The sequence below is a fragment of the Gavia stellata genome, chromosome 4 (assembly GCF_030936135.1).
Source record: "Gavia stellata isolate bGavSte3 chromosome 4, bGavSte3.hap2, whole genome shotgun sequence".
Classification (NCBI taxonomy): Eukaryota; Metazoa; Chordata; class Aves; order Gaviiformes; family Gaviidae; genus Gavia; species Gavia stellata.
In genome coordinates this window covers 14339168-14357844 of record NC_082597.1, presented here as the reverse complement: position 1 = coordinate 14357844, position 18677 = coordinate 14339168, and the positions used below count along the sequence as shown (strand labels likewise).

The 18677-nt window shown below is 42.5% G+C and overlaps 2 protein-coding genes across 3 annotated transcripts in view; one reads left to right on the top strand and one right to left on the bottom strand.

The window, feature by feature from the left end:
- Positions 1 to 7304, top strand: part of DNAJC2 (DnaJ heat shock protein family (Hsp40) member C2) — a 17768-nt gene extending 10464 nt beyond the window's left edge. The window contains exons 9-17 of one of the 2 annotated variants that reach the window (XM_059816209.1): positions 29 to 150; positions 871 to 1020; positions 1308 to 1396; positions 1483 to 1552; positions 3119 to 3303; positions 4584 to 4684; positions 5662 to 5769; positions 6535 to 6689; positions 7223 to 7304. In XM_059816209.1, the coding sequence (XP_059672192.1) occupies positions 29 to 150; positions 871 to 1020; positions 1308 to 1396; positions 1483 to 1552; positions 3119 to 3303; positions 4584 to 4684; positions 5662 to 5769; positions 6535 to 6689; positions 7223 to 7297 (1055 nt within the window). In that variant the 3' untranslated portion in view covers positions 7298 to 7304. The remainder of the gene's footprint in view (positions 1 to 28; positions 151 to 870; positions 1021 to 1307; positions 1397 to 1482; positions 1553 to 3118; positions 3304 to 4583; positions 4685 to 5661; positions 5770 to 6534; positions 6690 to 7222) is intronic. The other variant, XM_059816210.1, reaches the window with a different exon arrangement.
- On the bottom strand, positions 7295 to 18677 carry PMPCB (peptidase, mitochondrial processing subunit beta). Its single transcript, XM_059816211.1, has 13 exons — positions 18585 to 18677; positions 14148 to 14288; positions 13739 to 13825; positions 13137 to 13266; positions 12543 to 12741; positions 11782 to 11861; positions 11094 to 11206; positions 10288 to 10431; positions 9546 to 9706; positions 8115 to 8200; positions 7951 to 8039; positions 7671 to 7746; positions 7295 to 7575 (listed from the first exon to the last, which is right to left on the bottom strand). The coding sequence occupies exons 1-13, from the start codon at positions 18672 to 18674 to the stop codon at positions 7511 to 7513; spliced, it is 1461 nt and encodes a 486-aa protein (XP_059672194.1). The 5' UTR covers positions 18675 to 18677; the 3' UTR covers positions 7295 to 7510.

Genomic DNA, 18677 nt, shown 5'->3' with positions numbered 1-18677 from the left:
GTACACGATGCATCCTTTCTTTTGCCAGACAATGCATACAGCTGTGATCCCAGGATAAAGAAATTTAAGGAGGAAGAGAAGGCAAAGAAAGAAGCAGAGAAGAAAGCAAAGGTAGAAGCAAAACGAAAAGAACAGGAGGCAAAAGAAAAAGTAAGTTAACTACTATATTTGCGTTCAGAAACCCTGGTTCATTCACACCTGATCCACTGCTTCAGCTTTTAGATGTGTCAGAAAGCTACTGTTGGAATTATATTGGGATTTAAAGATGTGTTGTCTTCTATCCCTGTGGAATAGGCAGTGCAAGACTGACAGCCTTTTGAGAATGAGATGAAAACAAGGAGCACAGATCTGAAACAAAAAACCTTCTAAAACTGAGTTTTGTTTTTGCATACACGTCCTCTGGTTTAGAGGCAGTCGTTAAGTTCTGTGGCCTACTTTCCTTTTTCATAAACCAAGTACAGCTCCTTGCTATGTGGGTATGGTCTGTGAATGGTTGATTGGTATGAAACACTTTGAGGTAACAACATATTTGATTAATTTTAACAGTTTGGAAAAGATGGCTCTGAAAACAGTACCAGGAATCAAAGGGAACTGTAAGGTGCTAAAGAGTGACTTAAAAGACCATACCGGAGCACTGCAAGATTTTATGTTAATAATGATACAGGAGAAATGTTGGACCACTGCATTTTTCCAAGCTTATACTCTTGGGACAGGCATAAGAAATTTTGTACAGTTTTATATCTTCATTGTAAAGGAATTCAGGGTTTATAAACTATAAAAATTTATAAACAGCACATTTTAATACTGAATGACCCTATAACAGTGTGACTTTGAGGTTTTTTTTTTTTTTTTTTTTTTTTGCCTTTGCAGCAAAGACAAGCAGAATTAGAAGCAGCACGGTTAGCAAAAGAAAAGGAGGAAGAAGAAGTTAGGCAACAAGCATTAGTAGCAAAAAAGGAAAAAGAGATTCAGAAAAAAGCAATCAAGAAAGAAAGGCAAAAACTGAGAACAACATGCAAGGTATTTAAATATTATTATAATGAAATACAGGTTTCCTCAGTGAAATTGCTATGTTTGCTTATCACATGCTTGTTTTTCTTACGGCTGGAGATGGGTACGGAAAGTGGGTTTACTAAAAAGCAAAATCATAAAACACGTACTCATCATACGGTTTTGAGTTATGAGTGAAGCTGACCAATAGGTCCAAACACAGCAGTGGCTCAGGAATGCTGTGTGTTAAGCCTTTGTCTGAAGGAACAGGACAATAAAGTTCAAGAACTTTGTAGAACATGTATTTCTGCTTCCAGAACTGGAATTACTTTTCTGATAATGAGGCAGATTGTGTTAAAATGATGGAGGAGGTGGAAAAGCTTTGTGATCGTCTTGAGCTAGCAAGGTAAGTCTTCCTGCTGCTGATTTATGCTCGTTTTGATACCCATCTTTCTACTAGCTATCTGTTGTAACTTAATAATTTATTTTTAGTCTGCAATGCTTGAATGAAGCACTTACATCCACAACAAGGGAAGGAGGAAAGGCGGCTGTAGTAAAACAGGTAATTATGCTGAGTGTCAAATCAAAATAACAGAATAATTTTATTTGTGAAATATACATGACTGAATCAAAGTAAGATACAACATAACTGCTGCGGAATCCTGCCTGTTAAATACAAAGACCTGAGTTTCAGAGTCCCCAGGCGGACTTGATCTCTGGTCCATTTTACATAGTGCAATTCAAGGCTGGTGAAATAACCAGGGCCAACTGAGAAAAAAATATGCAGTTTTAATTAGTAAAGGACACAAAACCTACCGTTTGTACAGTATACAGAAACAGTAGAGGAATTTAATTTTGCCCAACAATGGGTAGCAATTACCTAGAGGGGAAGGAGGGCAGTCTTAACCTATTCTGTTACACAGGAAAAATCCTAGTCTAGTATCCGTGACCTGGGGCTAGATCCACAAAAGGACTTAAATGCTGTAGGCTGTAGGCACTGGAAGGGCCAGTGGGTTGGATCCCAAAGTATGGGAAAAGCAAGACACTTATGATCAAGATTTGCAAAACTCAGCAAGGATCTGCCTAAATTTCCCAGCAGGGAAAAGCCATTTGGACTAATAAGGCTGAACCCACATCCTGCAGAAAAAATAAGGTGCTTTCTCTCATCCGCTTTGGATTCACAGCTGTGAACTTTCTTTCTTAGGGGGGAAGATGACCTGTCCCCATCCCAGGGTCAGGTTTACTCATCAGACAACTTAAGACTCAAATCCCTCTTGTCCTGCAGAGGACTGAATCCAATCTCCCAGTCTCCAGGAGAGTGTCCTAAACATGGGACAGTCACCTTTCTGCCTCTATTAAAACTGTTCTACTTTTGCATTAATAAAAATTATCTATCAGGAAAGTTTCCTTTTGCCACGAAGATTTTATTGTAAGACATTAAGTGCATAGCTTTTTTAATATTGCTAAGAATGGACTGGGCATACTCAGAAGCACATACATTAAAGGTATGTCACACCACAGTCTCAAGATGTGGTAACAGTTCACAAAGATGTGTGATGGATAACTTAAGTTCTGCTGAATTGCTTGTTAACAAACTACACATGGCCAGCTAACCTTGAGTAAGCACTTAGTTACTAACATCTGAGTTGTTGCAGTTATTGCTAACTTAGTACAGCCATAGTAACTGAGAATTTCTGGTATAGCCAGGCTTAGGTAGCAGTTAGGTTGGAAGATTTGGGAATCAGTGTATTCAACATGGATGTTTAACTGCCCTCAATAGTCACTTTAGGTTCTTAATACTTTTGTGGATCTCTCCCTGTAAGTCAGGTGTTAGCCTGGACATTCACGCTAGATTCGGAAGTTTTGCCTTAATCCTGGGAGTGTTCACTTAATTTCCTAGTGAACTTGTGATGGAATCCTGCTGTAGCTCCTAAACTGGGATGGCCAAATTTATGCATGAGATGGAGGGAAATGATACTGGAGCAGATAAGCTCCTCCATTTCCTTATGTATAATGTACAGAACAAAATCTAAGCAAAATTCAAGGCTCAAAGCAATTCCAGAGAGAGGGGTTTGTGTCACTGTAAAATGTAAAAATAAATAAATAATGCTTGTTTACGATCCTTCAGATAGAAGAAATAAATGAACAAATAAGGCGAGAGAAAGAAGAGGCAGAAGCTCGTATGCGCCAAGCAACAAAGAGTTCAGAAAAGTCAACCACTGGTGGTGGAGGGGGAAGCAAAAATTGGCCAGAAGATGATTTACAGTTGTTAATTAAAGCTGTGAACCTCTTCCCAGCAGGGACTAACTCAAGGTACTTCTCAGGTTTGGTGTTAAAAGCCCTACTAACAATTTTTAATTAAATAACACACATAATACAACTTATTTTCAGACCATCCTAAGTAGGATGCCAGTGTTAAGGACTCCCTAAACTTCTTCCTTTTCCTTGACTGTTGAGCAGCCTGTGGTTTGTCTTCTTTTAGTACCATGCTGTATGTGTCACTGGAGTTAGCTCTGGCCCTGTATCTTGTTTCCCCCCAAACTTGGGCCTCAGTCCATCAACAAGCTTGTGCTGAGGTGCATATTTGCACAGGGCTTACTACAGGATAGGCTCCAGTCATTAAAGCAGAGAACAATACCAGAACAGTGACCATGATGCAGCTGTGTAGGAATACAAGTGTGTAAGCTACTTCCAGTAGCTCCCCAATGAATGTGAGGCTGGTTCCTCCTCTACACAGTAGGAGGAAAACAGCCAGAGGTATGAGTTAAGTGCCCCAGGTCTCTTTAGGGGAGAGCCAGGGGAAAGGGGAAAGGCTGGCATTCACAGAAAGCAGCACTGGCCATCGGCTTACTAATAAGCATCAAGAACAGGTGCATGCCTTAAATCCTGTTCTTTCCCAGGAGTGAAATGCCTTCTTCCACTTAGGGTTCACAAATTTGAAGTCTCCATTACAAGATTTGGATGCTTACCTTTAAAAAACCCAAGCTGTCATTCTCTTTATGGAGATGATAAAAGTACCTGTTTCTGCCCTGCAGCTCAGCAGTGAAGAGTACTCACTTGAGAACACCTAGATATGGTCCTCCTGTCTGACCAGGTGCAAATATCCTCCTCCGTTTTCTAAGAATCCACTAGGAATAATTTTGGGGCTAGGGCTGTTCCAGCTCTTTCCTGTTGAATACCTTTACCTGATGTTTAGGTATTCTTTTCAGGAGCAGTGGAAACAGGGTTAGTAACTTCTCAGCCTTTTCAGTGCAGCCTGCAGTATTTAATCCCAGAGGTGCTGGAATTCAGGAAAGCAACAGCTGAGCAGAGTTTTGAGGATTAGAGGTTTGCACTTACATGCCTATATTCTATCCCATCCTTCTTCTGTATTGGAACCCAAGAAGTTCACCCAAGCTGACTGAATTCTTAAGGGAAACGTCTGCATTTAGTGACTGAAAGCTTTCCAGAATAGTTACCATGAGAGTTTATATGTATTTAGGTATGATTAAACTTAGGAGTTGATATAAATGTGTACAGGAGCTTGACCGTAGCTTGTATGAAGATAAGCTATTATGTAATATGCTGGTTTACCCTTTCTACTTTTGCTTTAGGTGGGAAGTTATTGCCAATTACATGAACTTGCACTCTACTACTGGAATAAAACGAACAGCAAAAGATGTCATCAATAAAGCAAAGAGCCTCCAAAAGCTTGGTATCTGTATTACCTTATTTTTGTAAAAAGATGGTCTGCATGCTTCTGTACAGCTTCATTTTTTTTCTTTGAAGAGCATTGTGTTTCAATTACAAGAAAGTCCTCTGTATATCCCCAAAAGAAATGTAGTTCAGATGGAAGATTTAGAGGGGCATTTATGTGACTCAGTATTTTCAGCCCAATAGCTATCATGTAAGTCACCACCTCGTGAGTGAATCTCAGGAATTCTTTTAATCTAAGTTGATGCACAGATATCTAGGCCACATGCATTGCGTAGGCTCCTCTGCACTCAGAGAGAAACAAACTGGCCTCTGAAAAAGCTCTCTACAGAGGAAGGCATCTAGAAAAATGAAATTGATGATGCTATAGAGATACTTTAAAAATATGAATGGGATTCAGCAACAGACTCGGACACCTGAATTACTGTGGTCATCTCCTCTTGTGGTAAATGGAGCCTAGAGAGCTGGGATGCTGAGAGGAGGCTGTCGAGTTAAGAACTTAAGGAAAATCAAAACATTCAAAAAAACAAAGTTTAAGAAGTTTCTGCATTCCAATACCTGCACAAGGAGGACCCAGGCTTTCCCAGTGTTCCTGTCTGCCCCTCTGACACACTGGTACTCCGGGTAGTATGCCAGTTTTGTGCCACAGCCCTTGAGAATAACCCCTTTTAATTTCAGTGAAGTTGCAGATTCAGGCTTAAGCTTATATGGAGAAAGTATTCATCTGAGCAGTATAAAGCAGGATAGGGGTTGAAAAGTGTGATACTTTTGAGTAAAGTTTATTGGACCCTGAAAGATTTTTTGGTTTTTGTTTTTTTAATCTCAACCTCTTTACCGTCATTTTAAAGGAAGTAGGAATGGGGGGTTTTGGTTATGTGATTATTAGTTTACAATAATCTGCTACACAATGTTTTTATTACTACATCTGGCTTTAATTTTTTTGCAATAATTATTCTATTCAATGTCTGTTGCTCATAGACCCTCATCAAAAAGATGATATAAACAAGAAAGCATTTGACAAATTTAAAAAAGAACATGGTGTGGTGCCTCAGATGGACAGTGCTGCCCCCTCGGAACGATTTGAAGGTAAAGGTGAAAAGGGAGACGTTCTTGCAGAGTTGTCTCCCCTGTGCGTAAGAAAGTAATCCAGAACTTAAGACTTGCTTACGAGCAAACTTTCTTACAAACCTATGCAGCAAGTAAGAAAGTGATACAGGCTCTGTTACTGGATTTGAGGGTTTCTGGTACCCACAGTACCGCTCACAGGTAACTAACTAGTGACAGTTTGAAATGCTTCCTGGTGAGGCAACAGGTTAAGTCTGATGCTGAGATTATCTGTTCCTCAGAGGGTGCTACATTTTCAGATAGGAGTAGGCCTGAGGGGATGCACTTGAGATACAGGATCATCCTACGGCTAAGCTTTGGTCTCCTGTTAAACCCCAAACACCTCCCATCAAATTCTGCAGACACTTGCAGAAGGCTGTGTTTCCTTACTAAGTGTTCCTTACTGAAACACAAAAGGAAAAGCTATATTGCTGGCCTAACACGGTGGCTTCACAGGGCAGCTACAGTGATCTAACACCCAGCTGACAATGAAAGATGTTACCGTCTAACTTCTCTGTGCTTTATTTAAAGATCCCAAGGGCCACCTGTCCAGTCAGTTTCAGGGTTGGGTTTCTTTTTTCTTTCGGGTTTTTAGTACTGGGTAGCCCTTAGGTCAGACTAGTTGTATCACAAAACTGCAAGGATTTTATATCAACTATAATAGATTTTACAATATTTTCTTAGGCTTATCTCATGGACTCCTCATTAAATATTTTTTCTTACTGTCATTTTTGCATTTAAAAACAGGATCACCTTTAGATTCATCCCCTTGGACTACAGAAGAACAAAAGCTTTTAGAACAAGCATTGAAGACTTACCCAGTAAATACTCCTGAAAGATGGGAGAAAATAGCAGCAGCTGTTCCAGGCCGGTCAAAAAAAGACTGCATGAAGCGATATAAGGTAGGATACCTCACCTCCTTCTAGGACTGTTATTAGCCGAGGTCTTGTTAGAATCCTTTGCTTTTACTGTTGCTTTCCCTACCAGAGACAGTATCTGACAACAGCAAACTAGCACAGGATGGAGCCTTATGGAGAAACTTTTTTTTTTGGTAACTCAACCCCAAAAAAGCAGTAAGGACTAAGTTTTCCTCAGTGAAAGCAGTGGCTCTGGAAGCCGGGAAGGGAAGTCTGTCTCATGAAATCTGTCTTGAAATTTGATGGCAAGCTCTTGTAGATGGCAAAGTCCTATCCCTAGCCTCTTGTAGGAAACCTTCGGGCTACAGGGGGAAGTAGATGAGCATTGACCTTCCATGAGTTTATTTGTTTCTAAGAGAAATAGTTTTAAGGTATTAAACTGTCTATATTCCTCACTATGTTGAGAGCTACAGTGTTTCAGGCTGACTATATTTAGCGTTCAAAACCACAGCATTGTTAACAAGTTCCACATTTAGATAAAGTATCTCCTTTCCCCTCCCCCGCCCCCAACTCTCCAGGAACTCGTTGAAATGGTCAAGGCGAAGAAAGCTGCTCAAGAACAAGTGATGAATGCTACTAAAGTCAAGAAATGACTCTTACTGACAATCTTTGTTTTATAATAAAAATGCAAATACTGTACATGTTTTCATTCCTTTCTTAATTATACAAATACACAGGAGTGGCTGGTTCTTGAGTTTTAATCTTCTCAAATGCATTTCTCCAACTCATAAGCTTTAAACAGGGGTGTAGTTGGTTTTTGGTTGGTTTTTTTTAAGCTCAAACATACTGAAAGTTCTTGTTATTCACTACTCACGAAGCCAATACATGCCACTGCAGATTTTGTTATACTCTGGAAGTTGTTCAACTGGACCTGGAAGTTAAAAAAAGTTGGCCATGACACATGCTAAACTGATAGCCATTGGTGTGGAGGAGTTATGGGAGGGTAGGGAAACTTATACAACATACCCACGGCAGCAACTGCAGGATGCTTATCGTAGATGTACTTTGTGCAAACTTCTCTAATAGTCTGGGCATCAATAGCCTAAAAAGGGTAAAGAGACATCTTTGTTATCAATCCCATCTAAAAAATTATTAAGAGCCAGTGATCTTAATCCAGGGGAACATGCAACAAAACAATTTAAAATTTTCTCAGTTGGAAACAGCCTATCTTCTGTATTGTTACTTCCTGTAGCAATTAAATTTCTTAAGGACCTAATTTAAAAGGTGCAACATGAGTGCCACTTACTTCAATTCTTGCCTCAAGTTCTGGAATAGGGATTCGGCGCTTGTAACACAGCATTTGTCTTCCAATGTCCTCACAGATTGGCGTGGACCCTAAAATAGGGGAAAATAAGCTTCAGTTATCAGCATACGACTCCACTAAGAATAAAAAGTTCTCATAAGTCTCACCATCGAGTTGTAGCAGCATATTTGTCTTTAGAAGATTTTTTGCTCGAGCTATTTCATTTTCGGTAACACTTGTGCAAAGTCTTATCCTGAAAAATAGTTTAAATCCAAAGGAATTAGATAACAGTAACCTGTGGCACACAAGATTGCCTGTGATAATGAGATGCATATACATTAGTACACCTACCAGGCATGTCTTTTCTATAGACAGAGCTGGTAAGAGAATTTGGTATGGAAACAAGCCATAGGATGCAAAGCAGCAGCATAAGAGTAGGGTTTTTTTGAAGCATATCAATATACCTAAGAGCAAGTTTTTCCCCTTAGAAGAGCTGTATTTCATTTTATTAAATGAATATTTTGAGCCAAGTGTATTCTATACTTGCTATCTGAACAACCAAAAAGTTAGAGGTAATTAGCCCAGAAGGCAATCCATTACTTCCTGGCTTTTGGTGAGATAATGATTCACCACACTGCATAAGGAACATTTCACTAGGACAGGGCGATGCATTATATTTGTCACAGAAATGGTTCATATTTTCCCTGGTGCTAAGCTGCAGCAAATGGACAGCTAAAATGATGCCGGTTTTCTCCACACGTTGTTTACAGAGATGTCACAGAATAATGGTATATGAGAAGGGTTCTACATAATTAAAGAAACTCCTCATTTTCAAGTTTTCTTTCAACTTTTGTTTCAACTTCAGCCACTTAAAATCAGTGCTTTTAAGTAACATGTCTGTTTCTAATCACATCTGCAGTTCAAGCACTACAGTTGCACTTATGGACACCTTTTCAACTTAGATTTAAGCTTTAGATGAATGCATATTATCTAGAATACCAGGTTCCAAAATTCCATATGTAACAGCTCACCTACCTTACATCATTTCATTTCCCTAGGTACTCCCTAGAGCTCTATGTAACACCACCACCTGGTATGTCATGGGGATAGCAACTGCAGAATGGGTTACTACTAATGGGATTTCTAGGTAATTGCACATTCATTATTCTCATTCCTGAATATTTACTCTTTCAGTTGTCAAACATGCAGTTCACGGGCACTGTATGCTGACTTAGTAGTATTCTAAAAGGTTTGACACATTTCATAACTCCTGTCACTTGCAAGTCAAAAAAAAAATCACTGCCATATTTTCTTGTACAAGGAATGCTATTATATTAACTGCAGTTACTATTTATTCTTCCAGGGCAGAAAAAGAAAACCAAACCTAAGCCTTAAGCTATTCACCCCAAGTAAGGGTGCCAGAAACTGGCTGTTGGGACTCTGCATTGAGTGTCAAAGTTTGGAACTTGATGCATTTGTTTTTTCCAGGCAAGCCTAAACAGAGAAACAGAAATATTCTGTTTAAATGATTGCTTTTTTTTTTTAATTGTATTCCTCCACTGAAAACAATCTTTTTAGAGAAACAGTTGTTAGCTTACCATTCTCTCTGAACAAAGTGCACCATGTCCTGTATAGTGGATGGCTCACAGACCATATAGAGTCCCCACAGCCCTGTATCCGTGTAGCAAGTGTTGAAGGACTGGAAACTGTGACACAGGTTACCATGGCAGGCAATCTGAGCAAGTTTACTGGATAAATTCTGCTGAGGCAAAAGAAAAATATATTATTTTATGAAGTGTTTTGAAAGCATACTAGTCACCTCCATGGTCTCCTGTTTTCATTTCAATGATGACAGAACATGCAGTAGTATCACAGGCTCCTGCAGAAGCTACGAGGTTTACTATCAGCTCTTCATCTCAACAGTTTCTTTCCTTGAATGTAATCTCACGTTTCCAAGTAACAGCCCAGATTTAAGCCAAAATCATAAAGCTACTTAGGTTCAAGAGAGGGACAGTTACTGATGCCCACAGGTTCTGATGACATAAAGGTATGAAACATCCTACTTTCCACGAGGGCTGGCAGACCTCAAGTCACCTCTGTTTTGGTCGTTTAGAACCACTTCCTAAGATTTTCCTAGATCTTGGGCAACAAATTCTCTCAGACTCACGATTGGATCCCCTTCTCCCACTCCAAAAAAGGACCTTCAGAAATAGCCATAAAGTAGCAGTAATGCCATCAGATAGGTTTGAATGCATCTGTATCGGCAGTACAGAAGTCATAGAGATCTCACCAGCCCACTAGCCTCATTAAGAGCAGGAAAGTGCTTGCAGGTTCACTCACCACGCCTCCTCCAAAGGAACGATCCCAGTTACCTATCAGAGTATTTGCTACCATAAGTGGGATTGTATCTGGGTGTGACCAGCCAGCTGCTTCAACAGCTATGGCAATGTGCGCCAAGGGCATCTTGTCATCTCTTATACGAATCTGTGGGAACATACAAAAGTAGCTGCAGTACAACCTGTACATGGTAAGGTATATGGGAAGTTAAATATCAGGAGACAGAGATTTCCATTATATCTGGATTATAAAGTATGCACACAGAGAAAAAAAATTAAAGAATACGAAGCTTTATTTAACATCGGCCTTAACTAGTCTTCCCTGCGGCAATTTCAGAACACTTAGCCAACAGCAAGCCTAACGCCACATTTGTAAAGAGGGCATTGCAAGTCATTTTACAACAAAGAGTAGCAAGCAAAGCTGATGACTTTTCAAAATCCAAATAGAGCTGGGAATAGAACACAGATGCCTCAGTTCTCTGCAATATTCTTTAAATTAGTGATTCCAAACAAGTGGAAATGCTCCAACATCATAGGCAAGGGGATAAAAGGAAAGTAACAGCAGGGTAAGGGAGGTATTACTCCAGAAACTGATGAAGCAGAAAAAGTGGTGGCAGTAAGGCTTGTCCAAGAAAGGTTGGAAAGTACTGCTTTGGAAAGCAGCTACTCCGTTGCCCTCACTGGGGGCAAGAAACCTTTTAATCTGCTGAGTCTGTGGCTGAGAAGCCCTCTCTCCTCAGCAGAGAGCACGTGTCAGTTGTGCTCACAGGGGATATAAGGACCAGCTCAAAAAGCCATCTAACAGCTTACCTCACTACCTGTGAAGCTACAAGGTGGCAGGGGTGGCAGTCCTTCTTCTGGAGCAGATGGCAAGTTACCAAAGTGGCACTTTGCTAGGTCAAGTAGCTCATCATGAGAGACCCCTGAAAAAGATATTTCACATACTTTGTAATGTTACTCTGTAAACAGCTAAATTAAATCGCTGTGCAGTTTAAAGACTCAACCAAGCAGCAATTTATTGTTCCCCCACTTTAATGCCACGCTTTCAGGTTCCTCACACCTCCCCGCTACACAGAGTAAGATCATCATTATCACCCTCCTTAATTCTCTTCAAATAGCCTTCTATTAATATTACACCAAATCAAACTGTTTGCTCTCAATTTCAAGCCTCAATGTTATTTCTCTTTCTCTGCTTTCCTTGCTACTCCCCTTTTCACACTGAACCCTTTCTAGGCCCCTCTTTTCCTGCCCACATGGAAGAATGACCTTGGCCTCCAATTCACTTCTAGTTACTGGTTTAAGAATGTTTCCGGAATATTACTGAGGGCAAAAGGGAACAAAAGTTCAAAGGGTATGAAGGCATAAAACATGCAGGGCTAACAATGAACTTCCAGGACCTACTGAATAATGGGTAATTCATCATGTTGTTCCCGGAAACTTAAAGACCATGTTTTTAAGCATATTTTCACATGATCCAGCGTGAATATCTCATACTAACCTCCAGCAGCAGCCAGGACCATTCTGGGTCCTTTGTAATGTGTTGTTATGTACTCCACCAAATCATTACGGTTTATCGACCTAGAAGCAGTCAAGGAAACATTACTACTGTGTCAGTAAAGTTTATTAGATTAAGAAGAGCTAAATGTATAGAACAATACAATACCAAAATAATTGTAAGTTCTGCCAATGCACAGAGCTGTGCAAGGAGGCAGAAAGCTAAAATGAGGGTGACTTCCTAAAAAGGAAATAGGAACTTGATACATTTTGCCTTTCAAAGCTCTTCTAGCTTCCTGAGAAGGAACGAGAATTATGACTCAGTCAGGTGGAGACAGGATCCACTAATGATCTCATGCCAATTTGAAAACAGCACATTTAGCACTCTCCTGGTCTGCACTGGTATAAACAAATGCTGAAAAAGCAGTGCAAACACAGTTGTATTTACGATAATGCCCAACACCTGACCAATGGTAAAAAGGAGCATTTCCAAATTTGTGTCAGATGCATTTTTAACAAACAGGAGGAAAATATGGCAAATAATGAAGACATGCAGTAGACATCTGAAGTTCACATACCCTTTGATGCCTGCATACCGGGGAATTAAGGCAATAGGGGAATTCTTCTCACCGTTATATCCAGTACAATTTCATCTACCTTCCAGGTAAAAATGAAAACTGACGCTGTTCCCTACATTTTCAGAGGAGTCTTTTCAATATATAAAAGTTACCACACAATTAAATATGGCCACAAATTTGGACATACTTGATGTTTTCAGTGGGTCCTAAAATTGTCCGTCCTAGGGCTGTCTTCTGATAGGCTGTAGCATGAAGGTAATCAAAGACAACTTCTTGTAAATTGGTTTCAACCTCTTGCATCTCTCGAAGTATAACTCCTCGCTCACGCTCAATCTCTGCTTCTCCCAGGGTACTGTTCTGAATTATGTCAGCAAGAATTTCCACAGCTAATTGAAAATAGAGATGGGAATGGAAAGCGTTATTTTCAGACTAGCAGAAAAACCTGGTTCCAAAAGTGAAACCCACCCCAAGGACCAGGTGGCCCGAGATTTGCTAGTAAGATTTGCAAGGGGACAAAAGACTTGCTCTGCAGGAAGGGAGAAGTCCAAAAGGTATTTTCTTTTGGGAATCTAAAGACAAAAATGTTTCCAATATCAACTTCCCTGCTGGCACCCTCCTTTCCAAACGTACATTCTTACACTCCTGAGAAGTTCAAGAAAGGACTTTTCACGCAGGAAGGAAGGGACTGTTACACTGCAAAAGCATCATTCTGTGTTGTCTCATCGGGAGCTGGATAAGCATTTTGTTCTTTGCTGCTTTTCTGATGAATGAAAGCAGTTACCTCTTGGTAAGTCTTTCGAAAAAGCCTTTGCATAATACACGGTTTGCTCCCTGGATGTGTACGCATTCAGATGAGCTCCCATGTTCTCAATCTCTAGTTCAAGGTCTAACTGAGATCTCTTTTTTGTTCCCTGAAATAAAACAATAAGAAAATCAAACTAGACCCCCTTTAATTCACCTAGTCATCATTACTACTTCTTGTTTGGAAAAGTCAAGGCCAAGAGAAAGAAAAAGTCTTCTGGAAAGAAAACTGGCATACTAATATCTCCAAGCTTGAAAGTCAGATAGAAATCCTACTATGCTCCCAAATGAAAATAAAAAGCTGGCAAAAGGAAGACTATGTGTCTTCTAAGACTATGACAAGAAGTTAAAAGTGAGTTAAAATTATACCTGTGTTACTATAGTTTTTATCAGCTACACAGAACTAGGACTTTAGCTTTGTCTTCTAATGGAAACCAAAGTCTAAGTTGTCCACTCTTCTTTTTTCCCTCCTCAATTTGGAAAATTTGTTTATACAATTCTGACAACGTTCTTATCATTGATCTATAAAGATAAATAACGTAGAAATCCATTGTAAACTTCTACATCGATACTCACACTCACCTTGAAAGCCATATGCTCAAGGAAGTGAGCAGTTCCATTGTTCTTCTCATTTTCATACCTGCTTCCAGCATCAATCCAAAGTCCAACCTCATCGGGGAAAAAACAAGAAGTCATTTTACCAGCTAACAACGCAGCTTTGCTGGTTTTGTATGAACTACACTTAGATTTTCAAGACCTGTTTTTAAATGGCTTTTTCCTTAAATGAAGCAGGTTTTCAAGAAAAAGAAAATGTTGATCTTCACAAAAAATGTAATCACAAATCATTTATAAAAGCCTTAAGACTTCTATTTCCTAGCTTAAGTTTTAAGAACAGTTGTTAATAAACATTGAAAGAATGCAATTTAGTTCCACAAGAAAATGAACACACATGAACAGTTACGAAAAAACCTTCCCTTTACAAGTTACCTACTGTGCATGTTGAAAGTCCAGAGTCTTCAGAAGCTACTTGCAAGCCGTTTTCCAGAGGACTCACCCTAGTTTCAGGAACATTTAAGATTACTTCTGTTGCTGCTTTGGAAGCTCTGAGCCTGCCTGTTCCAACATGTATACACTGTAAGGAAAAAGCATCAGTCATGCTCAGATTGTTAAGTTATATCCTAGGATGCTCTTCTGAAAAATGTATTCCTGAACTTAAATATTAAGTTCGTGGATCTTTTTTAAAGCATGCATTTAAAAAGAAAAAATTAATCACTGATTCATTTGCCACTACTTCAACATCAGGGATGCATTAACCTGACTCAGAAGAAAAACATGAAGATAACGAAAACGGAGCAGACTGCATCTGCTTCCCTCCAATCAAATGACCTGACAGAAAAGCATGTTACTATCATCAGCCAGCCACCCCAAGAGCCACACTTGTTTCCCAGTTCTGCCAGCAAGAGCCTGCAGGACTTCGAATATATCCTTTAACATCTGGAATTCTCTTGGGTACCTGCTTTCTGAAGTGAAGTGAGATACAGTCAGAGGGCCTCTGCCCAGAACTGCAAATCACAGTCACCCATTGTTCAGAACAGGGACAGACATTGAAATTGCCACCTTTTATACAACTATCTGGCAGTTAAAGCACATTAAATCAGAATGGGGTAGAAAAAAAGGGAAGATGGAGGTTAAAAAAGTTTATTGCACTTTTTCAAATACATGTTCCAAATGTGTACTTCAATCAATAAGCTATTCCTAAAATTTTAAATGTATCAAATAAACAAAGATTTCCCTCACCATGTGACTGCCCTAAACATGGAAGTACAAAATCCAGCTCTCACCCAGTCTCCTCCTGGAACACCAATAGACTAGATCTCTCAAAACTCATGTATTTTAGGATCAGCACAATGCAAGTTTGAAGGGACCTCAGGAGGTCTCTAGTCCAAACCCCTGCTCCAAGAAGGATCAGCTATGGGGTCAGACTAGTTTGCTCAGGTCTTTTTGCAGCTGGGTATTGAAAATCTCCCAGGATGGTGAGAAACTGCACAACCTCTCTGGGCAGCCTGCTCCACTGCTTGACTGCCTCATAGGAAAAAAAGTGTTTCATATATCCAGTTTTGCCTCTCTTGTTCCACCTTATGCCCATTGCCTCTCATTCTGCCACCATGCCCCACTGTGAAAAGCCTGGTTCTGTCTTCCTGACAACCTTCTCATAGGTACTGGCAGGGTGCTGTTTGGTCCAACCAAAGCTGTGCCTTCTCTGGGCTGAACAAGTCCCAGACCCTCAGCTTCTCCTCATAGGGAACATGCTCCAGCCAGCAACCATCTTGCTGGCCCTCTGCTGAACACACTCCAGTTCACTAATGCCCTCCTTACACCGAGGAGCCGAAAACCAGCTGCCATATTCTAACCACCTGACAAGTGCAAACACAGGGCAGACTTTGGCCTGTTTAGGAGACTGGTTGACAGAGTCCCTTGGGAGGCAGTCCTGAAGGGCAAAGGAGTCCAGGAAGGCTTCTTCAAGAAGGAAATCTTAAAGGCGCAGGAGCAGGCAGTCCCCATGTGCCAAAAGATGAGCTGGTGCAGAAGAAGACTGGCCTGGCTGAACGGGGAGCTTTGGCTGGAACTCAGGAAAAAAAAGAGAGTTTATGACCTTAGGAAGAAGGGGCAGGCAACTCAGGAGGGCTACAAGGATGTCGTGAGGTTATGCAGGGAGAAAAATAGAAGGGCCAAAGATCAACTACAATGTAATCTGGCTACTGCCGTAAAAGACCATAAAAAATGTTTCTATAACTACATTAGCAACAAAAGGAGGCCTAAGGAGAATCTCCATCCTTTACTGGATGCAGGGGGAAACATAGTGACAAAGGATGAGGAAAAGGCTGAGGTACTTAATGCCTTCTTTGCCTCAGTCTTTAATGGTAATCCCAATTGTTCTCTGGGTACCCAGCCCCCTGGGCTGGAAGACAGGGACAGGGAGCAGAATGAAGCCCCCATAATCCAAGGGGAAATGGTTAGTGACCTGCTACACCACTTAGACATACACAAGTCTATGGGGCCGGATGGGATCCACCCAAGGGTACTGAGGGAGCTGGCGGAAGTGCTCACCAAGCCACCTTCCATCATTCATCAGCAGTCCTGGCTAACCAGGGAGGTCCCAGTGGACTGGAAGTTAGTGAATGTGATGCCCATCTTCAAGAAGGGCTGGAAGGAGGATTTGGGGAACTACAGGCCTGTCAGTCTGACTGTGGTGCCGAGGAAGATTATGGAGCAGATCATCTTGAGTGCCATCACACGGCATGTACAGGACAACCAGGTGATCAGGCCCAGTCAGCATGGGTTCATGAAAGGCAGGTCCTGCCTGACTAACCTGATCTTCTGCAACAAAGTGACCCGCTTAGTGGATGAGGGAAAGGCTGTGGATGTTGTCTACCTAGACTTTAGTAAAGCCTTTGACACTGTTTCTCACAGCATTCTCCTGGAGAAACTGACTGCTTGTGGCTTGGACAGACATACTCATTGATGTGTAAAAAACTGGCTGCATGGCCAAGCCCAGAGTGTCGTGGTGAATAGAGTTAAATCCAGCTGGCAGACGGTCACAAGTGGTGTTCCCCAGGGCTCAGTATTGGGGCCAGCTCCATTTAATATATTTATCGATGATCTGGATGAGGGGATTGAGTGCACCCTCAGTAAATTTGCAGACAACATCAAGCTGGGCAGGAGTGTTGGTCTGCTCGAGGGTCGGAAGGCTCTGCAGAGGGATCTGGACAGGCTGGATCGATGGGCCCAGGCCAACTGTATAAGGTTCAACAAGGCCAAGTGCCGGGTCCTGCACTTGGGTCACAACAACCCCAGGCAACGCAACAGGCTTGGGGACGAGTGGCTGGAAAACTGCCCTGCAGAAAAGGACCTGGGGGTGTTGGTCGACAGCCGGCTGAATATGAGCCAGCAGTGTGCCCAGGTGGCCAAGAAGGCCAACAGCATCCTGGCCTGTATCAGAAACAGTGTGGTCAGCAGGAGCAGGGAGGTGATTGTGCCCCTGTACTCAGCACTGGTGAGGCCGCACCTCAAATACTGTGTTCAGGTTTGGGCCCCTCACTACAAGAAAGACACTGAGTTGATGGAGCGTGTCCAGAGAAGGGCGAGGAAGCTGGTGAAGGGTCTAGAGAACGAGTCTTATGAGGAGCGGCTGAGGGAACTGGGGTTGTTCAGCCTGGAGAAAAGGAGGCTGAGGGGAGAACTTACCGCTGTCTACAGCTACCTAAACAGAGGCTGTAATGAGGAGAGTGTCGGTCTCTTCTCCCAAGTAGCAAGTGACAGGACAAAAGGAAATGGCCTCAAGTTGCACCAGGGGAGGTTTACATTGGATATTAGGAAAAATTTCTTCACTATAAGTATTATCAAGCATTGGAACAGGCTGCCCAAGGAGGTGGGAGAGTCACCATCCCTGGAGGTATTTAAAAGACATGTAGTTGTGGTGCTTAAGGACATGGTTTAGTGGTGGACTTGGCAGTGTTAGGTTTACAGTTGGACTCGATGATCTTAAAGGTCTTTTCCAACCTAAATGCTTCTATGATTCTATAACCACTTCCTTCGACCTACTGGCTGTGTTCCTGTTTGTTCAGCCCAGGCTGCTGCCAGACATACTGCTTGCCCACGTGCAGCTTGCTGTTCTCCTCTACCCCCAGCCTCTTCCACAGAGCTGCTCCCCTGCCAGTCAGTTCCCAGACTGGGCTGTTGCAAGGGATCATTTTCACTGCTAGTCTGCATTACAGGGAAGGAAAAAACTGTGTTTGAAAACAAAATCTCCCTCTCCTGTTTTTAGAAAGGAAAGCTTAGGTTTTAGACTGGGAGGATGGAGAAAATGGCAAAGAGGAGAGCTCTGGGATCCGGGCCTCTGAGCAGCCTCCATCTAACCCCAGGAGAGAAGGAGGATTTAAGCTTTCTCCGAGCTCCCCTGGGGTGAGCACGGCAGGCCCCGTGCCGGGGTGGAGGCTGCTGCTGCTGCCCCCCTCTCAGGCATCGCGCCCCAGTCCCCGCACTGCGCCGCTCCGGCTCCCGGACGCCGCGCCAGCCCCGACCCCTCGGCGGGCGATACGGAGTAACAGCGGCCGCAGGGAGCAGGCAGCAAACCCTGGGACCTGCGGCACCGGGGCTCGTTCTCCGGCGCACTGTGTGTCGCTGATGGGCGGCCGCCTCCTTCACCTCAGCCGGGCGGAGACTACAACTCCCGCCATGCACCGCGGCAGGCCGCCCACCCAGCGCCCCCCATTCCCCGGCGCCACGACTACAAATCCCAGCGTGCACCGCACCTCCCGGCCGCCAATTCCCCCCACCCTCACTGCGGCAGCCTGAGCACCCGCGTAGGGAGCCGCTGGGGCGCGTGGACTCTCCGCAACTCCCTCCCCTTCCCCGCTCCGCCGCCTACCCTGTCCCCCGAGCCGGACGCTCGCACAAGGCGAGTAGACCAAGGCAGGAAAAGCCGCCGAGCCGCTAAGCCAGCTGTAGACGCAGCCATCTT